At 43.6% G+C, this 25627-nt stretch overlaps 2 protein-coding genes and 1 long non-coding RNA gene across 10 annotated transcripts in view; 2 read left to right on the top strand and 1 right to left on the bottom strand.

Annotated features, from left to right (window-relative positions):
* The window catches only part of SYTL5 (synaptotagmin like 5), a 95999-nt gene extending 86609 nt beyond the window's left edge, over positions 1-9390 (top strand). For all 6 annotated transcript variants that reach the window (XM_064151932.1, XM_064151933.1, XM_064151930.1 and 3 more), the window contains 4 exons: positions 951-1059; positions 2077-2212; positions 3970-4178; positions 4761-9390. In XM_064151932.1, coding sequence (XP_064008002.1) covers positions 951-1059; positions 2077-2212; positions 3970-4178; positions 4761-4903 — 597 coding nt within the window. In that variant the 3' untranslated portion in view covers positions 4904-9390. The remainder of the gene's footprint in view (positions 1-950; positions 1060-2076; positions 2213-3969; positions 4179-4760) is intronic.
* Positions 9391-11233: 1843 nt separating this feature from the next.
* Positions 11234-24630, top strand: LOC135179874 (uncharacterized). The gene is made up of 5 exons (XR_010304172.1): positions 11234-11441; positions 12793-13018; positions 13549-13774; positions 14011-14164; positions 23775-24630. It is a non-coding gene; the product is annotated as an uncharacterized LOC135179874 (long non-coding RNA).
* The window catches only part of SRPX (sushi repeat containing protein X-linked), a 46231-nt gene continuing 35123 nt past the window's right edge, over positions 14520-25627 (bottom strand). For all 3 annotated transcript variants that reach the window (XM_064151936.1, XM_064151937.1, XM_064151938.1), the window contains 6 exons: positions 24077-24203; positions 21620-21741; positions 20565-20744; positions 19979-20112; positions 18131-18252; positions 14520-15097 (listed from right to left, as the gene is read on the bottom strand). In XM_064151936.1, coding sequence (XP_064008006.1) covers positions 14917-15097; positions 18131-18252; positions 19979-20112; positions 20565-20744; positions 21620-21741; positions 24077-24203 — 866 coding nt within the window. In that variant the 3' untranslated portion in view covers positions 14520-14916. The remainder of the gene's footprint in view (positions 15098-18130; positions 18253-19978; positions 20113-20564; positions 20745-21619; positions 21742-24076; positions 24204-25627) is intronic.

Here is a 25627-nt window from a genome sequence, read left to right as displayed (position 1 = left end):
TATCCTAAAAGTGGAAAAAAAAGGCCTGGGGCAGTCATAAATGTAATGAGACATGAAGCCTTTCAGCCATTCCAGTTGGAAGGCATTGTCTGGTTATTTCCAAAGCCATTAAAATTCTTTTAATTTAGTTATTTTTTTCCCCATATAGAGCAAATAGAGGATTGGTGTTATCTGATAAAATGCTGCTGGGATTTTTTGATCAGTCAAGATAATGTTATTTTTAAAATATCAATTACTGCCTTTTGAATTTCAAAGGAGACAGAGGTTAATAGACATCCAAATTACATCCTGTTCTCCTGTATGGTCTGCCTGATAGGAATGGTAGTGAAACATTTCCCAGCTTTTATGGCAGGGCTTTATTTGTTCTAACGTGAATCATCAAGCTGGTTTAGTGTAAAGGTTGGAGGCTTTAAGATCTGTTCCCTCTAGAAATATTGAATGTCTGTTGTCAAGAGGACTGTGGTTCTATCAGAAAAAGAAAACAGTTCTGTGGCTGAAGAGGGGGGGCAGAGTCTAGAGACATGTTATATGTGGGCTTAGTGGGAGGGTTGGTAAGTTGGTCCTGACGTTAGAACTCAAAGCATCTCTTGTCCACCACTGGAACAGCAAAAATAACCTTCACTGCCTTTGTGGGAAACTTGATCCAAAACTTGCATAGTTGAGTGATTTGACTGACTAGTAAGATTTAGATGATGTGCAAATTATTCCACAGTCTCTAATGTCACATGGCTTTATTCTCCTGAAAACTTCCATTTCCTGGCTCAGAAAACTTCCTAAAGTAGGATTATATTCAACCTGGACTGTCTGATGATCTGAAAGCATCTAAGAAATGTTTTAAACACTGTATTGATATAACAAAATTAGAATCAAAAGGAGAAGGTGAATGATAAGCCCCAGCTGGATTTCTGGTTTGTTTGCTTACTTGTGTGTCTGTTGTTGTTTCTTTTCAGGTGGAGGTTGCAACAGACATTGGGCTTCAATATAAAGGGGAACTCACAGTTGTTTTACGTTACATCCCTGCAGAAAGAAACCTAATGCTTCCTCTAGGGCAGTTTCAAGGTACAGCAAACATTAATGGCAACCTGCTAGCACTCCTCTGAGTGTTAAAAGCCCTAACCCAGGGTGAAGTCATGGTATTACTGAAGGCTGAAATCACACTTAAATACATTAGTTGTCTTTATCTGGACATTTTGGACCGCAGGTGTCTCCTGCTGCATCCTCTTCTCTTAGGCTGAATTAGAAGAGACAGAAGGGAAAAGGATTGAGCAGTGAAGTGTTGATGCATGGCATTAGGTAGCATGGTCAAGGAGAGCCACATAGACATATATTGCAAACATCACAGTCTGTGGCTTCTTTGTTTAGGTGGTCAAAGTAACAGACTTCACTTAGTTCTTTTTGCTTCGTTATCATAGAATCAAGCAGGTTGGAAGAGACCTCCAAGATCATCCAGTCCAACCTAGCACCCAGCCCTATCCAGTCAACTAGGCTGGACATGAGGAGGAAGTTCTTCACGTGAGAGTGGTGAGAGCCTGGAATGGGTTGCCCAGGGAGGCAGTTGAGGCTCCATCCCTGGAGGTGTTTAAGGCCAGGCTGATGTAGGGTGGGGTCTCCCTGCCCATGGCAGGGGAGTTGGAATTAGATGATCCTTGTGGTCCCTTCCAACATGACTGATTCTATGAAAGGGCTCTGGGCAACCTGATCTAGTTGAGGATGTCCCTGCTGACTGCAGAGTGGTTGGACTAAATGACCTTTAGAAGCCACTTCCAACCCAAGCCATTCTATGATTGCCCATCTTAGTAATCCATGAATAGCTGTATTTGGATATGACTTTGGGCACTTTGTTGTGCCCAGCAAGGTGTAGCTCATTATGTGGTCACATTTTTTATTAAATATGGAGTGATTTTTCTGTCCCTGCCCATAGAGAATGAGAATCCCCTCATAAGTATTACTTTAATTTTTCACTGCAGCCAGATTAAAAATGTATGACTCTAGCCAAGACAATTTACATTTCCAAATCTATCTTGCAGTGCCTACATAATTTTTGGCAATGATTTTACAACTATCTTCTATGTATAGGGAAGAAGAGCTTTAAAAAAGGAAGAAAAGGAGACTCTCATATGCCATCTGGAGGGATCTTAGAAGTCCTCATCAAAGAAGCAAAGAATTTAACAGCAGTGAAATCAGGAGGCACGTCTGACACTTTTGTGAAAGGGTCTGTGTTCCTTATCTCCATTCCTTTAGTGGCTGTGCTGCATCATATTTTGACTGACCACGTGGTTTTTAGAGAGCATGTGTAGATGTATGTGTGGAGTATCAGTCACGAAAAGCAGGTGAGACCTTGAAGTAGTATCCTGAAGGATGCTGTGAAATAAGGGCAGAGAGGTGTGAGTTGTCCCAGTGGTTACACACAGTTGTGTTTAAATGCCACTCAGTCCAGAGACAGAACCATTCGTGAAGAAGTATCCAGTGTGCTACTGTGCATGCTGCTACAGAATGTGATGTTTGGTGAAAGAAAATGCTCCCTCTGAGCTGGCAGAGATGGGGTTGGTGCAATCCCAAGCACAGATCCAGGCTGGGTGGCGAATGGCTGAGAGCAGCCCTGAAGAAAAGGCCCTGGGGGTCTGGGTTGATGAAAAGCTCAACATGTGCCGGCAGTGTGCATGCAGCCCAGACAGCAACTGTGTGCTGGGCTGCAGCAAGAGCTGTGTGGCCAGCAGGGCAAGGGAGGGGATTCTGCCCCTTTAATCTGCTCTTGTCAGACCTCACCTGGAGTACTGTGTACAGTTCTGGAGCTCCCAACACAAGAGGGACATTGAACTGCTGGAGTGAGTCCAGAGGAGTGCCACGAAGATGCTCAGAGGGCTGGAGCAGCTCTGTTATGAGGACAGGCTACGAGAGTTGGGGCTCTTCTGCCTGGAGAAGAGAAGGCTTTGAGGAGACCTTGTAGTGGCCTTCCAGCATCTGATGGGGGTCTACAGGAAGGCTGAGGAGGCACTATTTACAAGGTCTTGTAATGACAGGACAAGAGGTAATGGGTTTAAACTGGCAAAGAGGAGATTTGGAAGAAGTTCTTTACAGTGAGGATGGTGAGACACTGGCACAGGTTGCCCAGGGAGGTTGTGAATGCTCCCTTCCTGGAGGTGTTCAAGGCCAGGCTGGATGAGGCCTTGAGTGACCTGTTCTAGTGGGAGGTGTCCCTGCCTATGGGGGGGGGGGGGGGTGGAACTGGGTGACCTCTGAGGTCCCTTCCAACCTAAACCATTCTATGATTCATCGTTCCTGGAGGCAAGAGGCTGTAAATTAGGGCTCTCATGTTGGAGATGATACCTGGTCTGATGATGTCATTTACATTTTCAGGAAATCAAGCTTTTTCCCTAAGATATTCCCTAAGAGGAATATCCAGACTCCATCCTGAATAAGAAACTTGTTTTCAGGAAGGGACAAATCTCTTTGAATCCCCTTGTAAAACTGCAAACAGCAATTACAAAAGCTGGCATGCTCCTCCAATCTAAGCTTCTTCCTAATGGATGTCACCTGAAACATGCAGGAAGAGGAAATTCATTGTGTATGGCAGTTCTATTTTGAGTCAAGTAAATACACCAAATGAGAAAAGATTAATTTCTCTTTTATACTATAAATAGTTTGATCCCTCCCCCTTTCTTTTCCCTAGTGCTTAATTGGGAAGGTTCTTTAGCATGTTGTAAGGTGCACATTGAAACACTCAGGGTTTCCATCTGACTTCCAGCACAGCATCTTAACACTAATGGTGTCTCATTGTTAACGTTGGGTGTTTGACAAAAGATGTCTAAAATTTCTGCTCTGATGACTCTCAGGTTTAACTCTGGAGATGTCTAATTTTGAACACTGTAACGTCTGATCTCATTTCAGCCTCTTCATGACTATAAATCTTTGTGACTATTATGTGACAACCCATCTACATATTAGTGTTTCCTTTTCTATCTCTCCCAGATACCTACTCCCAGACAACAGCAAAGCCACCAAACACAAGACTCCCATAATAAGGAAGAGTGTGAACCCTCAATGGAATCACACCTTTGCTTTCAGTGGCTTGACTTCAAGGGACATACACAATGTCTGCCTAGAACTGACTGTGTGGGACAAGGAATCTCTCTCCAGTAATATTTTCCTGGGAGGTGTCCGCCTGAGCACGGGAAATGGTAAGGTCCCACCTGACTCATGATTCCTTTTCTTGTTCTGCTCTTCTGCTTGCTCACCTCAGGTGATTTATGTATATGAAGGACAGAAATGTTTGCTGAGTGTACGGCAAAGTATGTGGGAGCTTGGGGAAACTGGAAAGAGAGAGGTGGCATCATGCAATGTATAGGTGGTTTCAGTCTGTCCTCCAGTGAGACACAATTAGTGCACAGCTGGACTTCTGCTCCTTCTTGAAGAACCAGGAATAGCTTGGAAGTGTTTCTTAGTGTCCCTCTGAGAAGGAGGGACAGCAGCAACCACCTTTCTGCTGACAATGCTGTGATCAGGAAGAAGCATGAATCCACTCCCCTTCTGCCAGGAGAAAATTGTTTGTGGTGCAGCGTGGGGAGGTTTATGTGCCTCTGTCCGTGTACCAGGTGGAGTTTGATGGTAAACTGGTGCTCTGTTTTCAGTGCAAGTCCCTGCACAGGTGGTAGCATAAAGCGCTTGTCATGTCTCTTGCAAAGTTTTGGAGTTAAGGAGCAAGGACATTGAGAAACTGCTTGCTAATATGGCAAAATGCCTCCTATTTTTACATTTGCCAGGTGTAAGTAATGGCAAGGAGGTGGATTGGATGGACTCTCAAGGGGAAGAGCAGAATGTCTGGCAGAAGATGATTGACAATCCGGGAGCTCCTGTGGAGGGGATATTAATGCTGAGATCCAGCATGGGAAAACGCAGACTCTGAAAGACTTTTAACTGCTGAGGGGTGCCACAAGTACTCCTGGCTTTAGTGCTATTCAGCCTCTTGTCATTTTGCCTATTTGGAAGTGGAGAAGGGTTGTGCTCTTTGCCTTGGACAGTAAGGCTCCAAGTGAGATCTTAATGCATTCTGCACTTTCATGCATACATTTTTAACCCAGGTTGTGTTGTATGGGTTACATTTCTCCTGAAGTCACTGAGAATTTGCCCTTATAGAGAGATCAGACTGGCTTTCTCTGTCCCTTCTGGTGACTGCTGCACAGCTTATGAAAACCTCTGCCTGGAGGCAGGGGACCATGAACTGACTGAATTCTCTAGTTAGTCATTTAGCAAGTAATGCCTGGTTCACGTATCTCCTTCTGGGTCAAAGGTGCCCTAGAAGATGTCAGTGAACGAGTACAAAGAGATTCAGAGTGAGTCCATGCTTTGATATGTGAAAGAAAAGAAGCCATAATGTTATGAAGGATAACAAACAGCATTTTTTTTCATCCTGTTTTCTGATTGGGCTGTGCAGTGTGGGAGTTGGCAGGCTTGGTCCAGGATGGAGCAAGCAGCCCACCAAGGAAGGCTGTTAAATTGTGTTGCCTGCTAGAAATAGGCATCAGGTGAGCTTGTGTAGAGCGCTGGTGCTCTGGCATTCCCTTGGTGATTTCAGTGCACTGTATAAAAGGCAGACTTGGTTCAACACAATCTAAGAGGCTCTAGTGAAAATAAATCTTAACAAGTCCCCAAACAGTTCCCAAAGCTACCTGGTATTACTGCTTGTTTCATTTAGTTGACAGCTCCAGCCAAGATCTTCTGATGTCACTGGACAGAGTAATCTTTTTCTTATCATTGTCATTCTTTAAGTATTAGGGTTTTTAATTTGTCTTTGTGTGTGTGTCAGCATTCCCCACAGTGAAATCAAACCTAACTTTTGGCACATAAACTACCTCTTTCTCTCCAGCAGAACTGGTCTCAGCTGTCTTGGCTGTCTGTACTGCAAGCCTGATGAATTTATTTTCTAGAATAACAATGTTATATTGACATGGAGGCAGAAGGTTAATTTTTTTACTTTCTAGAAGCTGATTCAAAAAGATGCTAAAGAAAATGGTTCCTTGGAGTTAAGTTCTAGCTACAGTTGTGGAGGAGCTCTGGGCATTCAAATGGTTTGATTTGGTTTCATTTTGTTGGTGAAAAGGAGGGAAAATAACAACATCACCAACCTCACAAACAAACAAAAATAATCTTCCAAGCTGGACTCCAAATGGACATTTTTCTCCTCTTGCCAAATTGAAAACCTTAAAATAACTTTGAGCTGAACTAAACTTTTTTACAAGGAGTACAAGAGTTTGGCTAATCTTTGAATGGCATTTTCTGCCTTCCTAAGCATGAACATTTTAGCTAAAACAGGTCTTAAAAGGAAAAAAAATTCTGTGCTTTATTACTAGAGCTTCTGCCCATTTTGGTGCTGTGGTAGGTTTTATGGTGAGTGGACTCATCCAGCAGGCATCACAGAGATTTTAATTTTGGCCTTTTCCTTCCAAAGGGCCAAAATTTGCAACCTGAGCCTGCACTTGAAATTATAGACCAGGCTTTGAACAGACTGTAGGTGTCAAATGTAGTTCAGCAGATGAAAGGAACAATTTCACCTGGGAAGTAATTTTGGCCAAGGTGATGGTGTTTGCCGTTGCTGGGCTTTGGACTAGTACAGTGAAATTACCTCTTAATTTATCAGTGACAGCTCTGTGCCGTGGCAGCACATAATAGATATTACAGCCTGCCTCTTTTGAGTTTCATAGAGATGATGAGCATCATATAAACACCCAAGCAATTCAGAGAGCTCTGCTGTTCCATGATGTTATCAGCACATTTGGAGGAAGCGTTTGATTTGTGGGAAATGTCACATTTAATTATATCTTTGTTCTCTTCCTTTACCAAAATGGAAAAAAAAGAGATTTAGTGCTTGGAAAAAGCAGAAGATGATTAACTGCAGATGTGATTTCTCACATCGAATTAATTGCCTATAATTGTGCATCATCATGTACTGTGTGTTACCAGGCTGAGCATAAAGATGGAAAAGCCAGGCATCAGGCTAAAGCCTTCTCTTGGTATGGGTGTTTATGATACTGGAAGTGCATAAATGGCTTATTCAAGGCTAATTTTTAGGAGCAAACAGCCACAGTTTTAATACTGGTTTAGAAACTGCTGCCCTGAGTTAAGTAGAAACAGCAGAGCTGATGTTTCTAAAGTGTTTTTCCACACAGACCCGAATAAGTGAAGATTCATCAGTGGAGAAGAAGACTTCTCTACAGTGATTTTTGAAAGTAGGTTGCACAGTGCATTTTACACTAATACCTTTTTCTACTGCAGCAACTAGAGGGCTTTCATCACTGTTTATTCCCCCCTTGTGATTAGATCTGGGGATCTGAACTGTTAAAAAAGAAATGAACTTCCACTGTAAAACATCAAGTGGGGCCAGTAAAAGACATCTTTAGACAGTGTGGTTGTTACCAGTATCCATCCAAAAGAGCTGATGTTGAGGGATCTCCAAGCCCTGCCATCAGACTTTGGTATCCAGCCCCCTTCTCTGAAAGTTTCCCTGATCAGTTTATCAGCTATACAGTAACTTCAGGCTTTTAAATGTTGATGCTCTTGCTTAGATGCCAGAACCAGGCTAAAATAGATTTAAATTGACCTCTCCATCTTCTCCACCTCCATCATCTTACATTTGAGCAAAGGCAGATGGGAAATTGCAAAGAATCTGAGAGGCAACCTTGCCATCTTCCTGTGCTAATCCAAAAGCTGTTGCCTTCCCTGAATGCCTTCTATTTTGACCTGTCCCAGCTGCATGCTTTAGCAGATGGCTGAAGGGAGACGGCACTGGGATGGTGAGTATGCTTTGATTGTGGTGCACCTGGCTGGAAGCTTAATCTTCTGTGTCCCTTCCAATGCACATTATGTTAAGGTAGCACAAAATGTGCTAGATATACTTTTATATATTAAGGTGTTCTTTCTTGCCTGGTTAGGCCCTGCAAAGTGCAATTATTCCAATTAGTATTCTGCAAAATGCCAGTTAAACTGTAACAGCAGAGCAGCCATTGAGCATCCTCTGGTGCTAACTGATGAGAGGTAACCAGAGGATTGCATTTAGGCTGGCATCATTTTGGCTTCTTGAGGGATATATGCACTCCTCACCTTCAGATATGGAAAATGTGCAGTTTACTCTGTAGAGTCAATGAAGAGAAAAGCTGCTTGGATCTCCTACACCTTTGGTGAAGTGCTCAGAGTCCTGTTTCCAGAGCTGTGTAGTTCAAAGATTTACAGATTCACAGATTGCATTGGGTTGGAAGGGATTCTCAAAGGCCATCTCATCCAACACCTCTGCAGTCGTCAGGGACACCTCCAACTAGATCAGGCTGCCCAGGGCCACACTGAATATTTGCAAGGGTCTCTCTGTCTTTCATTCCTCCCTTTGGTTCAGCAACCCTCACCAGTATGTTGTACTTGAAATCAATCTCCAGTATCTGGAAGGAGGCAGCAGTGAAGTGATAGCCTGGTTTGGTTTCATCCATACCAGGTAAAAACCTGAAACTGCACTTCCCTAAGACACAGTATTGATTTTAAGCACTTTGCAACAAGGACAGAAACCATGAGCTCCTGAGAGCTGATCCATGCACTTTGTAAGCTTTTGGGGCTTTACAACATTATTTATTTATTTATTAGGACAGACAGCAATGTTAACTCTAGAGAAATGGTGATAGAACATCTGATGATTTCCACAATAGGATGCAGCCTTTCATTGGCAGTGATGCCTTGTACCATAACTCAGCAAGAGAGGCTGGGAAGCAGGCTAGCAGAACCTTTACCACTCTGTCACACAGACTTTCTGCCTGGTGATTTCATGTTTGCAAATGCTGTTTGAGAAGTGGTAAATGCTGCACTGTTAATTATACTGTGTATACTGACACTGACACTGCAAGGGCAATCTCAACTTGACTTTTTTTTTTTAGGTGCTTCTCAGGTTGCTTTTCAAACCCAGCCTTGCTGCTGCATCTTGGCTTTTTACTTAGGTTAGATATCTATTTTCAAGTTCTACTTGGTGGCAATAACATCTGTATGGCTGTGTGCTGCTGCTCCAGACAGCTCCCTGTATATTTTTAAGGGTGGCTCTAATTGCTGAGGGTTGTCTAAAGCCAAGCACAGCCCATTTGTTGCAGCAGTTAGACGATGTGATGTATGCCTCGTTCTCCTCTGCCTGCTTAAAATCTGTTGCTAACTATCTGCTTAATTATTCTGCTGGATATGAACAGTAGTAGCAGTAAATGGCATTGCACTGTGTTAAGTCCTGCCCAAATTTAGATGCAACAAAACGCTGCCTGCCCAGAAACTTTGTACTGTGCACTGTTTTGTGGACAAAGGTGGCTGATAACACATTTGCACCTGTTTGTCAAGATTACTGTGCTATCTTTTAAATTAAAATGCCTAAACCTTGCTGTGTCCTTGTCTCTCCTAAAATGCATTTCAGCAAACTGCAAGCTTGTCTCCCAGGAATATCCTGTATTATCTCACTGAGGTAAAGACATAACTTTTATGGGATGAATAATGCAGTAGGCTGGGCATGTCTTCACAGGTGGGACTCAGTCTCTTTTTCTTTCTCTCTGCTTTTTCTGTTTCTACACTGAAAGTGTTTTTAAGCTACTTTGTAATGTATGAGCATTAAATCTGTTTTACTTTTAACATGCAATTCTAAGAATAAGGGAAATGCAGTGCACTCTTCTCCTTGCTAAAGAATTATTACACAGTGCCTTAAGCCTGAATGTTCAGTAGGTCCTCCAGATCTTCTACCTCTTCTTCAGTTTGAGGTCGTACTCGCTGGAAAATCCAGGTATGTTCAAAGTGCAGCTTTTCTATAATGACTGCTCCTGATTATCTTTGGTTTTAAAGAAAAATCAAAAGGGATTTGGGCACTACATTTATACTTCCAGCTGAGTCATGCTTACTTCAAGTTACTTCAGAGCCGAGTGCTCTCTGGAGACAAACTAGGAGGCAAATAATGCTCCTGGTGTGTGAATGCCTCTGCTCACTGTGCACTAGTTTGCAAGCCTGGCTTTGGTGTATTAAGCACACGAGTTAAGGGGTCCTTAGCAGGATTTACTGGTCTCTAGGTGTGATGTGAGCACAGGCAGACGGCTCTTTCAGTCTCACACCAGCTTGTCCATATGCTGATTCTGACCTTTATGGGGTCACCCATGAATGCAAGTGTGGAAGAGCCTTCCTCCATTCCTCTGCTCCTTGTACTTTTGCTTGGGACAAAGTACAAGGATCTGCTTGAGGGTCTAGAAGACAATTCTGTTAAGTTCTGTACAACTGAGCTGCAGTCTCTTCTCCTCTCTGAGGTGATAGATGCTAAGTTCTACTTGTGAATTTGAAGCAGGGACCAACCTAATTACTGACATTCAGGTCCTGATTGCTTTCTGGGTGCATGAGTGGCGATGGGAAGTGTGGTGGTAGCTAGATACACACTAGCACCTTCTGCATAGACAATGCATTGCTATCTCATCTGCTTCCCTTGTGTTTTACAGAGCATGCAGCAGCTGGCTCACCCCTCAGAAGAGCCCAGAGAAATGTGTGTGCTAGCCACAACTGCCAGTGTCCTCACTGGCTTCTGTTGCTGCCCTTTGCCTTCCAGTCTCTACTAACACTTTCCCACTCTTCCCTTCACCGAGCTGTCATAAAAACATTCTTCAGCCACAGATGGGAAAACAGGCAGCAGCTGAGAGGAGCTGGGACATCTGACAGTGTGAAGCATTTGCTCCCTTTTCCTCTGCTGTGGATGTGCAGAGACTGAGGTGAGTGGCTAAAAGTGATCTAGTGCTGAGCTGGCACAACCTAAGCTCCATTGTTTCACCACCTCAATTGAAGAAGTGGGCTGTGAGAGTGTTTAAATGCACTTGAAGTTACTTTTTAGCCTCTGTGTTTTCATTAGTTATGTTTGGCAGTCTGACTCATGCTCTTATGTAAGTAGTGAACTGTAACGAAGCTGCATGCTGCAGTCATTTATTTAGTGCAGAGCTGTAGGGCTCATTGGTGTTTTTATTAAAGCACATCACTTTCTGTCCCAGAGGGGAATGGTTTGAACTTCAGGAACAGGGATGTGCAACTTTAAATTTTATCTCTCCTCTGCAGGTCTCGAGGAGGTATGTGACAAGAAGGGTTTGTTTTCATCAAATTAGGTGGATTCTTGGGTAGGAGCTGGGGGAAAATCAGGCCATTTACTAAATTGCTTTGTCTTCATGAGAAATTGCTGCCTCCCACAATTTCTCCCAGTAGTTTTGTTTGCAGAAGATGTTGCATGACAGAAACACGAATTCTTCTCTGGTCTAAACTGACTGAAGTCTTTTGGTTTGTAGTCAAGACTGAAAACTCTCTCCAATGATGCAAGGATCTCCGTCCAGCGTGTGGCTGTATCCACGTGCTGTGATCCGTCATATCTGCAATCTACAGCCTGGAGGTGCACATGGGAAGGACAGGACTCATGGCAGGTGTTTTTTTCAAAGCAGCCTTTAATCCTCCCAACTAAAATTCATGTTTCAAACAGGATTTTCATTTTGACAAGCAGTGGTAGGCTCAGAGCTATGGCAGGAAGAGCCGTAATGGGCTGTACAACTAAGACTCCAGCCTGCATTGTTTTGAGGGAGCTGAATGTTCTCTTAAATGTTAAAAAGAGAGAAATGCACTAATGTAGATACTGCATCTTGGTTAAGCAGTCTTATTTTTCTGGGACCAACAGTCCACAAGATGAATTATTGGAATATTTGGAGTTTATTTGAATATATAAATCTGTGCTAAAGGCAGAAATACTTAGACCCTTGTTCCACACTCCTCCTTCCCCAAGGCTGGCCTGCCACATCCCTGTATAGCACACATGCAGGCTGATTTGACTCCCAAACAGATCATGGCACATGATGATTTTCACTGGGCCCCCACAAAAATGTCCAACAGAAATTGCCAGGGACCTGGAATTACTAATCAGGAACAGCTTTTCTTAATCACAAGACTTTAATAGATGTTCTGTGTAGAACTATAACTAGTAATCCAATCACTCATGCCCTCTCCTCCACTTAATTGAATTTCCTGTAACAGCCCAGTGATTGCAATCACTTTCCTGATTATGGCAGTTGTAAAGCCCCACTTGTGCTCATCCAGTCATGAAAGACGAGTGCATGCACTGATTTTGTACCTAAAAGAAAAGGAAGCTGCAGGGGAACAGCAGAAAAATCACAGAATAAATCTGGTTGGAAGAGACCTCAAAGATCATCCAGTCCAACCCTTGACCCAGCACTGAAGGGTCAACCCTAAACCATGTCCCTAAGCACCAAGTCCACACACTGCTTGAACACCCCCAGGGACAGTGACTCCACCACTGCCTTGGGCAGACCATTTCAGTATTTGAGAACCCTTTCAGTGAAGAAATATTTCCTCCTATCCAGCCTGAATCTTCCCTGGTGCAGCTTGTAACTATTTCCTCTAGTGTTGTTGCTTCTCATTAAGGACAGGGTGCTGGCACCTTCCTCACTCCAATCGACCCTACAGGTCTCCCCTCAGGCTCTTCTCCAGATTGAACAACCACAGCTCCCTCAGACTGTCCTCATTGGCCATGTGCTCCAGGCCCCTCATGACCCTCATTGCTCTTCTCTAGACATGCCCCAGCACTTCAATGTCCTTCCTGTAGTGAGTAGCCCAGAACTGAACTCAATACTCAAAGTGTGGCCTCACCAGTGCTGACTACAGGGCAGTGATCCATTAGAGATGTTTTTTTCGGTTGGGTTTTTTTTTTTTGACTAAATCACTGGAGATCAGTTGATGTGATTTTGTTGTTTGTGCTTTTTTCAGTGAGCAAAGTGAGGGGGAAAAATAAAACCCTGTACCACTTGTGCAGCCATGCTATAAGCATACTCTTACTGAAGAAGGCTAGACAACTGTGGCCACAGCAGTATGCATATGGATGTGTCCTCAGGCTGTCTCTGTTCCACATGTGACACTTGAGACATGAGGAGATTTGGTGTTCCTGTCCATGTGTAGGTTTCTTCAGCACCAGTGTTAGGCAAGCAGAGGAAAGGTAACCTGGAGTACAGCTGTGTCCATCAGCATGTTGGTTCTACTCCTCCTTGCTATGCTATAGCAGGTTCAGGATTTTCTTTTTGGTTTGGTCAGGTCTGGAACATAAATGCTATTTCTGTTATTTTTGTTGTTGTCACTGATCCTGCCCTTGTCTCTTATTCCTAACAGCAGCACTCAGGTGTCAGGGATTCCTCGCTTTCTGGTTGCTTATCCTGGCAAACCTGGCACTATCACCTGCAGACTTCAGGGTGTGTCTAGATCTTTGCCTCAGCATTGAAGAGATCCCTCACTGGGGCTGCATCATGATTCTACACCTGCTCTTGATTGTTTAGTAACAGCCTTGGAAGCAGACTACCTTGTTTAGAAGACTTGGCCTACCACCACCTCCCTTCTCTTTGGTGCTGTTGCACTTCAGTCCACACGTTTGCTTTTGCTAGCTATTGTCAGGGCTGACTTCTCTTTACATGAATCCCCTCATTCAGTCACTTGTAGGAGCAACACTTTTAAAAGAGATTTCTCTCGTTTCAGAGCCCGTGAACAACCAGCTTCTGGTAAGGCTTGCATTGAAGATGGTGATAAACTCTTCTTCTCTGACACCAGAGTGTGAAATTGACTACAAGGCAGATTGTTTTGAGACAAACAAGCACTTGGCTGAATAAACAGGGGTGCAATCATGAGTGGCAAAACAAACAACACAGACACTGCAGTGCTGCTTTTCAGGTGTGTCAAATCATGCATCATGTCCTGTAAACAGGTATCCAAAGCTGTAACTCTCAAATTTCAGTCCTTTTATTCATCATGCATGATGTTAAGTTCTTTGCAGGAGATTAGCAAGACTGTGCACCATAATAAAAGGACAGAAAAGTCTTTCTGCTTGCCTCCTAATACTTTTTATTAAGCAGGGAATTCTTTTGTTTGTTTGTTTGAGTTTTTTTGTTGTCGTTGTGGTTAATTTTTAAGTGATTATTTCCCAATAAACTATTTTCACAGATCTGGCAACGACAAATCCTTGATGAAGCCTCCTTGGGGATAGTGTTTCCCTGACATCAGATCAACAGCCTAATCCTGTCTCCAAGGTGAAGGGGGGAAATAAATCTGCAACTCCAAGTCCATTTTGGAAATGAAAAACCCAGAAGCACACCAGGTAAGAGAATATTTTTCCACCAAGCACGGCAGCCTTCAGTAATTTAGTGTCCATCTTCCACACTGCTCACTGTTTCTTCATCACAGTCATTCTGGCAATGACTTCCACACTCCCACTATCAGCTATTTTCTCCTCACCGCTGCTGAAGACAGGCACTTGCATTGCCTTTGGCTTACTCCTCCTGCCTGTGATCAACCACATTATTAGTGGAACTGAAAGACACTGCTGGGTTGTTTGCGCACTTTCAATCTGAAGCTAATGTCCCTGTCATGACGGTTTGTAGTGAGGTATTTTGATCCAGCTTCTGAATTAATCCATCAGCTTTTATCTCCAAGAGGAATTTTAGACAACTATCTGTTTGCAAAACCAATATTTTACTAGTAAAAAAAAAAAAAAGACTTACAAACAGTAAGAAAGAAACCCCAATTTTACACGGAATGAAAACCCCCAACCAAACTCCCAGAACCATGCCTCAGTCCTTCACTCTCTGTACAAGAAATTCCATTGGGTGGTAATCCTTTGTATGTATTTATCTAATGATGGCTGAAAGTGGAGGGAAAAAAAAGCATCATGCATACCCTCTACACAGAGCAGCTACACAGCTGGGCAGACTTAACAATGCACACACAAAAAAATCTGTACAACAGTGATTAAAAAAGCCATGCTTTGTGGAGCACCAAGGGGATCGTTATGTGGATTAAAACAAACACACAAAAAATTCACTGGCAACTGGCAAGCTCTCCAAACCTGACTTAGGGGCATGACTGACCGATTTCTGCTTGCAGTTTCATCTCCTCTTTTCTCAAGGGAAAATTGTCAATAAGTGCAAAGAGCTCAGCTGGTGTTGCTGGGAAAGGATAGCGTTCCTTGTCCATTCCGTGCTTGTCCATCACCACGATGTTGAAATTGTAATGGGGGATCCTCAGCAGCAGCCTGCAAAATGAGAAAATCCTTTTGTTAAAGCTCAATTGCCTGTCTCTTGGGCTCTTCAAGCTAATAAAATGAGCCTCCAGTGTGCACTTCCAGCCCAGAGAGCCAACTGTATCCTGAGCAGCATCAAGAGAAGCATGGCCAGCAGGTCGAGGGAGATAATTCTCCCCCTCTACTCCACCCTGGTGAGACCCCACCTGGAGTACTGCATCCAGTTCTGGAGCCACTATTACAGGAAAGATCTGGATGTGCTGGAGTGTGCCCAGAGAAGGGCCATGAGGATGATCAGATGGCTGCAGCACCTCTCCTATGGGGACAGACTGAGAGAGTTGGGGCTGGTCAGTCTGGAGAGGAGAAGGCACTGAGGAGACCTTATTGTGGCCTTCCAGTATCTGAAAGGGGCCTATAGGAAAGCTAGTGAGCAACTTTTTAAGATGTCAGGTAGTGATAGGACTGGAGGGAATGGAGCAAAACTAGAAGTGGGTAGATTCAGATTGGATGTTGGGAAGAAGTTCTTCACCATGAGGGTGGGCAGACACTGGAACAGGTTGCCCAGGGAGACAGTGGAAGTCCCACGTCTGGAAGTTTTTAAGGCCAGTCTGGATGTGGCTCTGAGCAACCTGATCTAGTGTGAGGTGTCCCTGGCCATGTCTGGGGAGCTGGAACTAGGTGATCCTTGAGGTCACAGTATCACAGTATCACTTTCCAAGCCTAACAATTCTGTGATTCCATGAAACGGCAGGAACAGCCTGTCGGGTCTAAAGCAGAGGAAAGCAGAGATGGTCAGAGGAGGCCATACAAGGTGCATGTTGTTAAGAACAGGGAGTTAAAAAGAGTGGGTGTCTGCATGTGCTGCAGGCTGTACCTGCCTTAGGGAAGAGTGAAGGTAACTGCAGTCAGACCTCTGCTTGTTACTGTAGGATGAGCTATTACAAGAGAAAAGAACCCATAAGAAAAAGAAAAGTCCTATACATTGCCTAAAAATTACCATTGTGAAAGAAATAGAGCTACAAGTAGACTGTTCCCTTTCTTGGCTGCCAAATGGTGTAAAAACACACCGAGAAAAGCAGGGTAACACTACTGGAGTCCTCATCACTTCCTACTAATAACAACCCTCTAACCTGTGATAACTCCAGTTTAGCACAGCAAACACTGCTGTTAGTCTTGTCAGAGTCTTTTCTTTCCACATGGTAAAAGAGGTCACTTGAGCTACTCTAGAGGTGCAACAGTAACCAAATTACATCCTTGGTGCTCTTTCAACCTGTTACTTGAAGGAGTAATGAACTAAGACATCTTTAGACATGCAGTCAATCAATATCAATGGTGTGGGGAAAATAAATTCAGGAAGCCATGAACTGAACAGGGGGAAGGACAGAGAAGCTGCCCTGAAGAGAGTATGGGAGAGATGTTTTGATGTGAGGCATCAAAACTGACCTTCCTCAGCCTTGTGAGAACTTTGAGTGCTCTGGATATTGTCTGGTTACAGTTAGGGAGCTTGGGTGTTAAATCAGAACTAAAATCAAGTTCAAAGCTAAGCTATGGTGATAGGAAACTTAGTGCCTCTTATGCCTTACCTCACCTAAGAAAAATGCTTATACTCTACAAATCCAAATTCTAACTTTCTGAGGTTTTTAAAGTTTTCACTAATTAGGGGTTCTGTGCTCATTAGCTTACTGCATGCCAATTCTGGAGAGCTCCTTTATTCAGGATGCTTAAGGGTGCATTTCATTTGGATTTAAGTGCCTTCCAGATCTGGAATGGTATAATTCACACAATTCAGTAACAGAGAAACCCAAACACAAGTCAAAAGTGGAGAGTTAACTTTCACTGAGTGCAGGGCAGGTCACACCATACCAATTTCCAAAATGTAGCTCCATTAAAGGTTGGAGATGGGCATTGAGTGAGATGCTACAGAACATATTTGTTCTCTACAGAGACACAAGAAAATCATTTCAGCTTTAGAACAAGTACTTTTACTTTTCTGAATGAGAGAGAAGCTCTTTTGCTTCTTCCTTTGGTAGAGGACAAATATTATTGTATTTTGCAATGCAGCAAAAAACTTCAGTGACTCATCAATGTGGTAGTTTTTTTATTGTCCCCATTTACAACTCAATTTCCTCAGGCATATCACAGAGGATGTTGCCTAAAATGCTCCTGGACTCTTTTTCCTCAATAACCACTGATTTGTCTGCCAATGAGGCCTTTATTCCTGGCTCTTGTAGCCCTCCTGTCCCTAGGAAATGCTAGCACTGTCTCTTTCAAGTGAAAATCAACCTCCTGCCAGTCCAAAATCAAGTCAGAACAGTTATCCACCTCAGAAAACCTGCTGAATGTTGTAGTCAGGCTAGGGAAGCTGAGATAATTTCTCCTTTGAAATACTGTCTGTATTGTTTCCACATGTGGGATTTCAAAGAGCAGCTTCCCTTTCTGGCCTGGCCACAACCAGCAGCAGTGCAGCAGAAAAGAGGATAAGCTGTTACTGCCATCTGGGCCTTTGCTGGCAGCTGCTGTAAGGCCGTCCTTGAGAAGTGACTGGAGCCTGTCATGACTACAACAGACCAACTCCCGCACAGATACTGACATACTTGAAGTGTTTTCAGTAGCAGATGACTACCCATAGATAGAGCTATGATATGATCAAAGTGATACACAGGGAATTCACATGACTTCAGAAATTCACTGTTTGAGCAAAGGGTCAAGGAAGACACAGCAGCTGAATGAGTGGCACTGACTTGAGCTTGTTCCACATTTAAATGAGTTGTGGTCCATTTAAATGTGAAACAAGCTGAAGTCTGTGCTCTTAATTTCTTAAGTACCAAACACTCATAAATTTGCAGCAGCTATTGAACAGCTACAGAGAAATCTACTCCTTACATTGACTCATCATCTACCTTACAGCATCTAGCTATGGAGAAAAGTACTCCTTACATTGACTCACCATCTATCACTCGGCATCTACAGTAGAATATGTGGGAATCAAAAGCAATACATCAGATACACTAAGGTGCAAACAACAGCAGCAAGAGCTTACATTACCTGAGTTGCAGGGCAAGTGATGGGGGCAGCAGCTTTACACCAATTCTTCCTATCTGTGCTGGGAAGACACCAACCAGTTCAACAACAGTAACATGTCGGAGGTCCAAACCACACTGAGCTGGCTGGAAGGGTAAGAAAAAGAAAGGTGTGGTAGTTACCAGTGAGAGCAAAGGGAATTGTGCTGAGCATGCAGTACGTGTTCATCGTGGGTCCAATCTTCTTATGTTAGTGAGGTGGTTTAAACTGAGATGAGGGTAGACTTTGGAACGTCTCACTTTGAAGAACTACAGCCTCATGACTCCAGGGGATGTTAAGTGATGGTTGCTGAGCTGCTCTAAGAAAAACAACACACAGGGATCACTGAGGAAAAACAGAAACTTGTCCTTGTAATGACAAGATGCCAGGGTATTAAGCATTGTGCCAATAGTAAAATTTGGCAGTCAAAGTGAGGTATGTGAAATGGAAGTCAACTGTAGAAAGCTTTCTCTCATGCCAACTTGTTTGAGTATTTTCAAGCAGTGGGAAAAATACTGCAGCAGTTAAATTTAATAAACTACTTCATTTTTATCAATATATTGAGTTTTCTTACCAAGTTAATGAAGAAAAACTTTATTTTAGTATAACTAAGTTAATTAAGCCAGCAGTTTAAAAGACCATCATGTACCTATTCCAGTGAATTTTGTTACAGCTGTGAGAAAAGAAGCAAGATAGAAGGACTGGCTCCTTTCTCTGAGGACACAGATACCTTTCTGAGATACATCCTCAGGTCCAGCAAGAACCCAAAAAAGAGCATCACACTTAACTGCTTGAAAGAGTCCAGCACAGAGCTACAAAAATGGTTAAGGGAGTGGAATATCTGCCTTATGAAGAAAGGCTGAGGCAGCTGGGGCTCTTCAGCTTGGAGAAGAAGAGACTGAAGGGTGACCTCATTAATGTTTATGAATCTGTGAAGGACAATGTCCGCAGGATGGAGCCAGGATCTTCTCAGAGATGTCTAATGATAGGACAAGGGGCAATGGGTGCAATCTGGAGCATTGGAGGTTCCACATGAACATAAGGAGAAACATTTTCCCTGTGAGTGCAACAGCCCTAGAACAGGCTGCCCAGAGAGGTTGTGGAGTCTCCTTCTCTGGAGACATTCAGACACTTCCTGGACTCGTTTCTGTGTGACCCACTCCAGGTGATCTTGCTTTAGCAGGGGACCTCGGACTAGATGACCTTTTGAGGTCACTTCCAACCCATAACATTATATGATTTACAACACATAAGAACAATTACCTTAAGTTTTGGGCTTGGAACAAAACACCCCAGTGCAATCTCCAGCACTTCAGGTAATTCCTGTGCTGGGTCTCCAGTCCTGTGTTTGCTGGTGCTTTGGTTGTTATTTCTGAAACTGTTCTCACTTCACTGCATTGTAGTTACAAAATCTGTAGGTCTGGCTTGCGTGAACTGCCACCACTAAAGAGCTGGATGCTTCAGGGTTTCCTCAGCTTCTTTAGGAGCTGTCTTAGGGGATGATTACTGAGCACCAGTTAATATGAAATTAATCTGGGGAGGATGGAAAAGGGCCAGAACTTTCTGGGCTTCAGCGACTGGTCAGCCAGAAGCAGCACCATCCAGAATGGAGCTGAATTAAAGACTGAGGAGATGTTCCAATTCAAACCCATGTAAAAAAGGTTTAATTCAGAACAACCACTGTTTCATCCAGATCCTCCAGTAGCTGCAACATTAACAGCTGAAATTTGTGGATTTATATCAAACAGTGGAGCTTGTCCTCTTGTGTCTTTCATTAAAGACAACAAATAAACGTATGGTGGCAATGACCACCAACCCCAAAATGTATTTTACCTGCAGCATTCCCAACTGCATCCTGTAGAAGAAGTTGGCTGCAGTAGGAGTTGAAATAATTAGCAGTCTCCTCTTCTCATAAAACTGGTCCAGAAGTGCAGCTGCAGTCCTCACATTCACATTAATATTCATGGCTAGAATTAAGTTTAAAACAAAAGTTAGAGAGCCTACTGAAAACAGATCTATTTATAAAACCACAAGCTCTTGCCAGAATCATAATAATAAACAAAGAAGAAGAAGAAGATATGGGTGAAATATTGTCCTCAGTGAAGCAAATAATTTTATCTTAGGCTGTTCTGGCTTACAAGATGAATTGACTCCAGAATCTGAAGTGCTGTAGAAAGCTCTGAGCTAAAACACTCTACCAATTGTGAGGTACCATCATCATTCTAGGAAACAGCAGCCAAAGGTGGCAGAGTCTTCATCTGTAATTGCAAACTGGCAGAGGAGACAAAGATAGTTCTTACCTATAGGGCATTAAAGCTTGTGGCTGTATTCCACCACACAGCCCTTTTCCAAATTGTCAGTGCCACAGGAAGCATTGCTCTGGCAGCCCTTCTGGTGAAGTGGTGAAATGCTCACTTACGTGCACAGCTTGGCTCCACTCCTGACCAGCCCGAATTGTACTGGCACACTCTAGCGGGGCTTCCTTGCAGCTCGTAGCCACCGATGCAGGAGAACTCACATGTAGCACCATAGTTATTTCCATCACCTGAACACTTGATGTAGCCATTGTCTGGGGCGTTTAGCTTCACACAGCGCTTGACTTTAAGCAGGAGGCAAAAAGAAACCAAATCAGTAACAGACAAGGCATGAATCACCCTGTGCATTACCAGGGAAGCGTGGCCAGTGGAACACCAATACAGAAGCCATGTTTGTTTTGTTTCTAAAGTCATGTATATAAAACTCCCCATCGACTAAACAAGCCCCTCTTAACTCCTACATAAACTGATACAGAGGTACAGAATCACAGATTGATTTTAGTTGGAAAGAGCCTTAAAAGATCTTATAGTTCCAAGCCCCCTGCCATGGGCTAGGACACCTTACACAAGGTACATAAGGCTACTCAAGAAGTCAGGGACAAGGCATCCACATCTTTGGGCAACCTATTTCAGTGTCTCAGTACCCTCACAGTGGAGAGCTTCTTCCTTGTATCTAATCTAAACCTCTACATAGGTGTATCCATGTGATTGTGGTATTACAGTGACAAAAGGTCATGAAGCACAAAGACAGATGAAGCTGAAACCTAAAGGTTTCATCTCTCTATTCAACTCCAGATTCCAAGATCTGGACTTCTGAAAGGGCAGCACTGCTTGGCAGGTTTGATTCACAGCTAAAACCCCTCCCTCATGTACTAGTTTCAGCAGCTCAAGAGCTAAGTATGAGGGAGAAGGGATGCAGGAGGGAAGCGGTGTGGAGCAGGAGACACGACTAATCAACCAAACTCTCCCCTGACTTGCAGAGTGCCAGACACTCACCCTGCTACAGGCCTTGACTCCCAGGGTCTCCCTTTACTTCACCAACACACAGTTTATGTACACATGAACGTGGCAGACATATGAAGAAATGAGAACATTTCTCAAATTGCCTGCTAAATCAGGTGCAGATCAGTGACTATTTGTAGGGTAAAACCATTCTTACCTCTGACTTTAACTAGAAATTTGCAGGTGCCTTTGTTTTCAGCTCTGTCATACACAGTATACTGGATTTTGTGGTCACCTTCTGGAAAATGGGACCCTGGTGGCAAGCCCTTCAAAATAACACTGAAGCAGGAGATAAAACAGGGCAGACATTCAGTATTTTTCTACTGGTAATGCTGTAAAAGCCTGAAGAATGATGTTTGTGGCATGCTAAGATTGTCTGGCTGCAGTGCATGACTGGAGATATAAAGTAAGCGAAGGAAGAAGCTGGACAGCAGCAACCAGACAATTTATCTTGCTACTAACAGTCCACCCTGGAGTCATACAAAAGGATCCCGCACTGCTGAGACAAGGGAGGCAGAGTGGACACAGACTGCCTGCTTCCTGTATAGTAGTCTGTAGTGTAGGGTTTGGCTGAGCTGGAGTTAATTCTCCTCAAAGCATCCTTCTTGTGTTTTGCGGCAGCAGCTGGTAACACAGCTGTGTTTTGGCTACTGCTGAACAGTAGAAAAATAGGCTGTGTTTTTCCAACACTTCCCCATGCCGAGAGTCTGGGGGAGGTGAGCAAGATCTTGGGAGTGGACACAGCCAAGCCAGCTGACCCAAACTGGCCCAAGAGATAGTCCATGCCATATGATGTCAGCTTAGATGTAAGAACCAAGTGAAAGAAGGAAGTTGGGATATTCATCCACAGTATCTGTCCTCCATCTAAGAAAGGGAGTAATAGGGCAGCTTTGGTGGGCATCTGGCCCAGTCAGGGCCACGCCACCACACCAAGCATTATGCCATGTCCAAAGGCTTCCTTGTGCCTCCTTTTCCTTTCAAGAAGTGAAGATTGATCTTCCCTCGTTTTGTATCCTGAGCAATCCACTGTCAGGACTGCAATGTAGATCCAGATCCAGCAGCCTTTTACAATGGGAACGTATCCCATATGACTGCTCTGCACTGCTCCTGTGATTATACTCATGTACTAAAATGAAATATATTGTCACAGCAGCAGTGTGGTGATCCACAGCAGCGTTTTCACCTGTAATTTGTTCCTGTCCTGTAAATCTGTCACCAGAATTCAGATGTGTTAGAAGTATCCTCAGTACTGAAGCAGTGAGGTGGAGCAGCGTTGGGCAAGTTGAGCTACTCAGAGGACTGGCAAGATGCAGTGCATTTCAGAAAAGCACTGCACACTCTGAAACCCATCACAGTTAGTATCCTTCTTGCAATGAGGTGCCCAAAACTGAACATGATACTCAAGGTGTGGTCTCACCAGAGCTTGAGTACATGTGGAAAATGACCTCCCTACTCCTGCTGGACACGGCATTTCTAATCCAAGCCAGGCTGCCATTGGATATCTTTGCCACCTGGGCACACTGCTTGCTCATATTCAGTTGTTTGTCTATTGTAACTCCCATGTCCCTTTCTGCCAGGCAGCTCTCCAGCCACACGTCTTCAAGCCAGTAGTGCTGTTGTTGTGGCCCAAGTACAGGACCCTGACATTTGGCCTTATTGAAGCTCATGCCATTAACACTGGCCCACCCACTCAATCTATCTGTAGAGCCTCCCTACCCTCGTGCAGATCAACTCTGCCACCCAACTTGGTGTCATCTGCAAACTTACTGATGACAGACTCTATGTGTTCATCAAGGTCATCAATAATGATGTTAACCAGATGTTAAAAATGTGACTGTGGAACCAGAAAAATTAACCAAGAGATTTTGACAGAAGTGTTAAACTCAAATTCAAGGTCTAGAGCTCCCAAATCTTCATCAGATGAGAAGTGTCACTTCTGGAATGCTGGGACAGCAGCAGCCATCACTGCTACAAGAAGGAGCCTAAAGATGATTTCAGATATTCACTTTGGTTGTTTTTTCTTTAAGACAGCCACAATTGCCTCTGCTGCTACCTCCAATGAACTATTCTCTCTTCACTGTCACATATAAAAGCCACCTTGCTCCAAGAAAACCTGTTGACTATGAGACCCACAAAGAAACTCTGCAAAATTTCACAGATACAGTCCAAAATGTTTCTTTTTTTATATTGCTGTTTAATTTTTATATGTATTGTTTCTTCCATAACCACAACCACCTGCTACCCTTCACGTTTTAGGAATGATTTACCTCTGAGTTGTCAGCTTTTTCAGTTAAACTTGTAATTCTTTACAGGCCAGTGACGTGCAACAGCTACAAATAAGCACCTTGGATGAATTAAGGGGAGAGAGTACCTGGACTGCCTCATCAGCTGAATTACCACCCAAGCATCCCAGGAATAAAAGGGAAGAAAATGCAGACATCTGCAAATTTGCACCTACTCTGTAAGGATCCCAGTGACATGCAACAGCTACAAATAAGCATCTTGGATGAATTAAGAGGAGAGAGTGCCTGGACAGCCTCATCAGCTGAATTACCACCCAAGCATCCCAGGAACAAAAGGAAGAAAATGCAGACATCTGCAAATTTGCACCTACTCTGTAAGGATCCCATCAGCAGTGTCCCGTCCCTCAGGAGTGTCCCAGAATACTTTGGCTGTCAGCTTGTTGGGCTCTGCAATTTTCTCCTTCACACTTGGGCACTTGATCCTTGGAGGTTCAGCATCTGTTGGAGTAAATGTCACAAGAATGAGCATCAGTGCATCTGTTACAGCTGTGCATTTTCTTCACAGCTCTTGCCCTGCTGTTACCATAATCTAGGACCACCTTCAGACGGCCTCCCTCAACACTGAAGCTATCCCAGCCAAGGCACACAGAGCCTGTACACTTCTCACCTCTTCATAAAGAGATGATAATGATCAACACCATGCCACACAAAAGACTAATTCTCAGTAGGTATTGTAAATGTCTTTGCATAGCTCCTAGTTAAAAAGCAGCAGCAACAAATGGACATCATTTATCTTTGAACTCTAAGGAAGGGAAGCTCAAGATTGTACTGGAGGAGCCTAGATGTCCTGCTCACCTGCTCTTCCTCTCTCTATTCATCTGTGCAGTAGGCACTGTGATTAAAACCAGCTGTAAAGCACACCAAACTTTTCTCTGCCTGATAACTTTGCATGTTACTGTTAACATGTTTTTCCTGCAGCAATGGCAGAAGGAGAGACAGCAGAAGACTGACACAATCCTTTTGCATTTCATTTTTTTCCAAGCAATTCTTTACAGGTAATGAGAACCTCACTAGACTAGGCACATTTTGGAAGCCTCTTTAACTTGTCAAAAGCACTTCTTTTCCCACCCTCATGTTCCTTATTCACCTTCTTATTTTTAGAGTACCTTCCTGTTATGTGTGGAAGCCTGCTGTAGCTCTCTGCTTTCCTCTACACAGCTCAGTGTAGCTGAGTTTGGGTAGGAAATAACCCAGTCTCACCAAGGCTGCTTCTGGCTTTGATTAGTTTACTGTGGCACCAGCTCACCAATGTGCTATGGGCTGTATACCTTAAATAAACATTAAGGCTGGAACAAAAGACAGAACTGCATTTAAGAGCCTGGTGTTTTAAACACTTAACTGATCAGAAAGCTCATTATGCTATTTAGCACAGGGAAGACTGGTTGGTACAAACTGGCTTGGACTTCCACATCATAAAGACAAACAGTGCTGTTACTGTAACAACTAACCCACCCAGCAGCCACACAGCCTTTTTAGCTGGACTTAAAAGTTCCTGGAAAGAATATTTCCTTTGGTCAGTTCAGATGTCTCTTAGCATTCAACAGACACTAAATGAACCCTAACAGAAAAATCTGTTTTGAAATGGACCAAGAGAAAGCAGCTGTCTACTGAAGAAGCTCTTCAACTGCAGTGGCCATGAGATGTGTTAAAACCCAAGAGTGCTCAGGTGTTTTTCATTGTACCCTTTGTGCAAAGCTGCAGCCAAGCTACAACATAATAATGGACAAGCAAAAGTGATTCTGCTCTCACAAGCATCTTGTCCATGATGCTGCTTGCAGTACTCTTTAGCCTGCACTGGTGTAGCATCTTGAGCATTGCCAGGGCTGCAAGGGGACCCAGGGTGGCTGGAGCTGTGGTTCCTT

This window comes from Pogoniulus pusillus, chromosome 12 (genome assembly GCF_015220805.1).
Source record: "Pogoniulus pusillus isolate bPogPus1 chromosome 12, bPogPus1.pri, whole genome shotgun sequence".
NCBI lineage: Eukaryota > Metazoa > Chordata > Aves > Piciformes > Lybiidae > Pogoniulus > Pogoniulus pusillus.
Note: the sequence above shows the minus strand (reverse complement) of the source record. Positions and strands in the feature narration are given on the sequence as shown.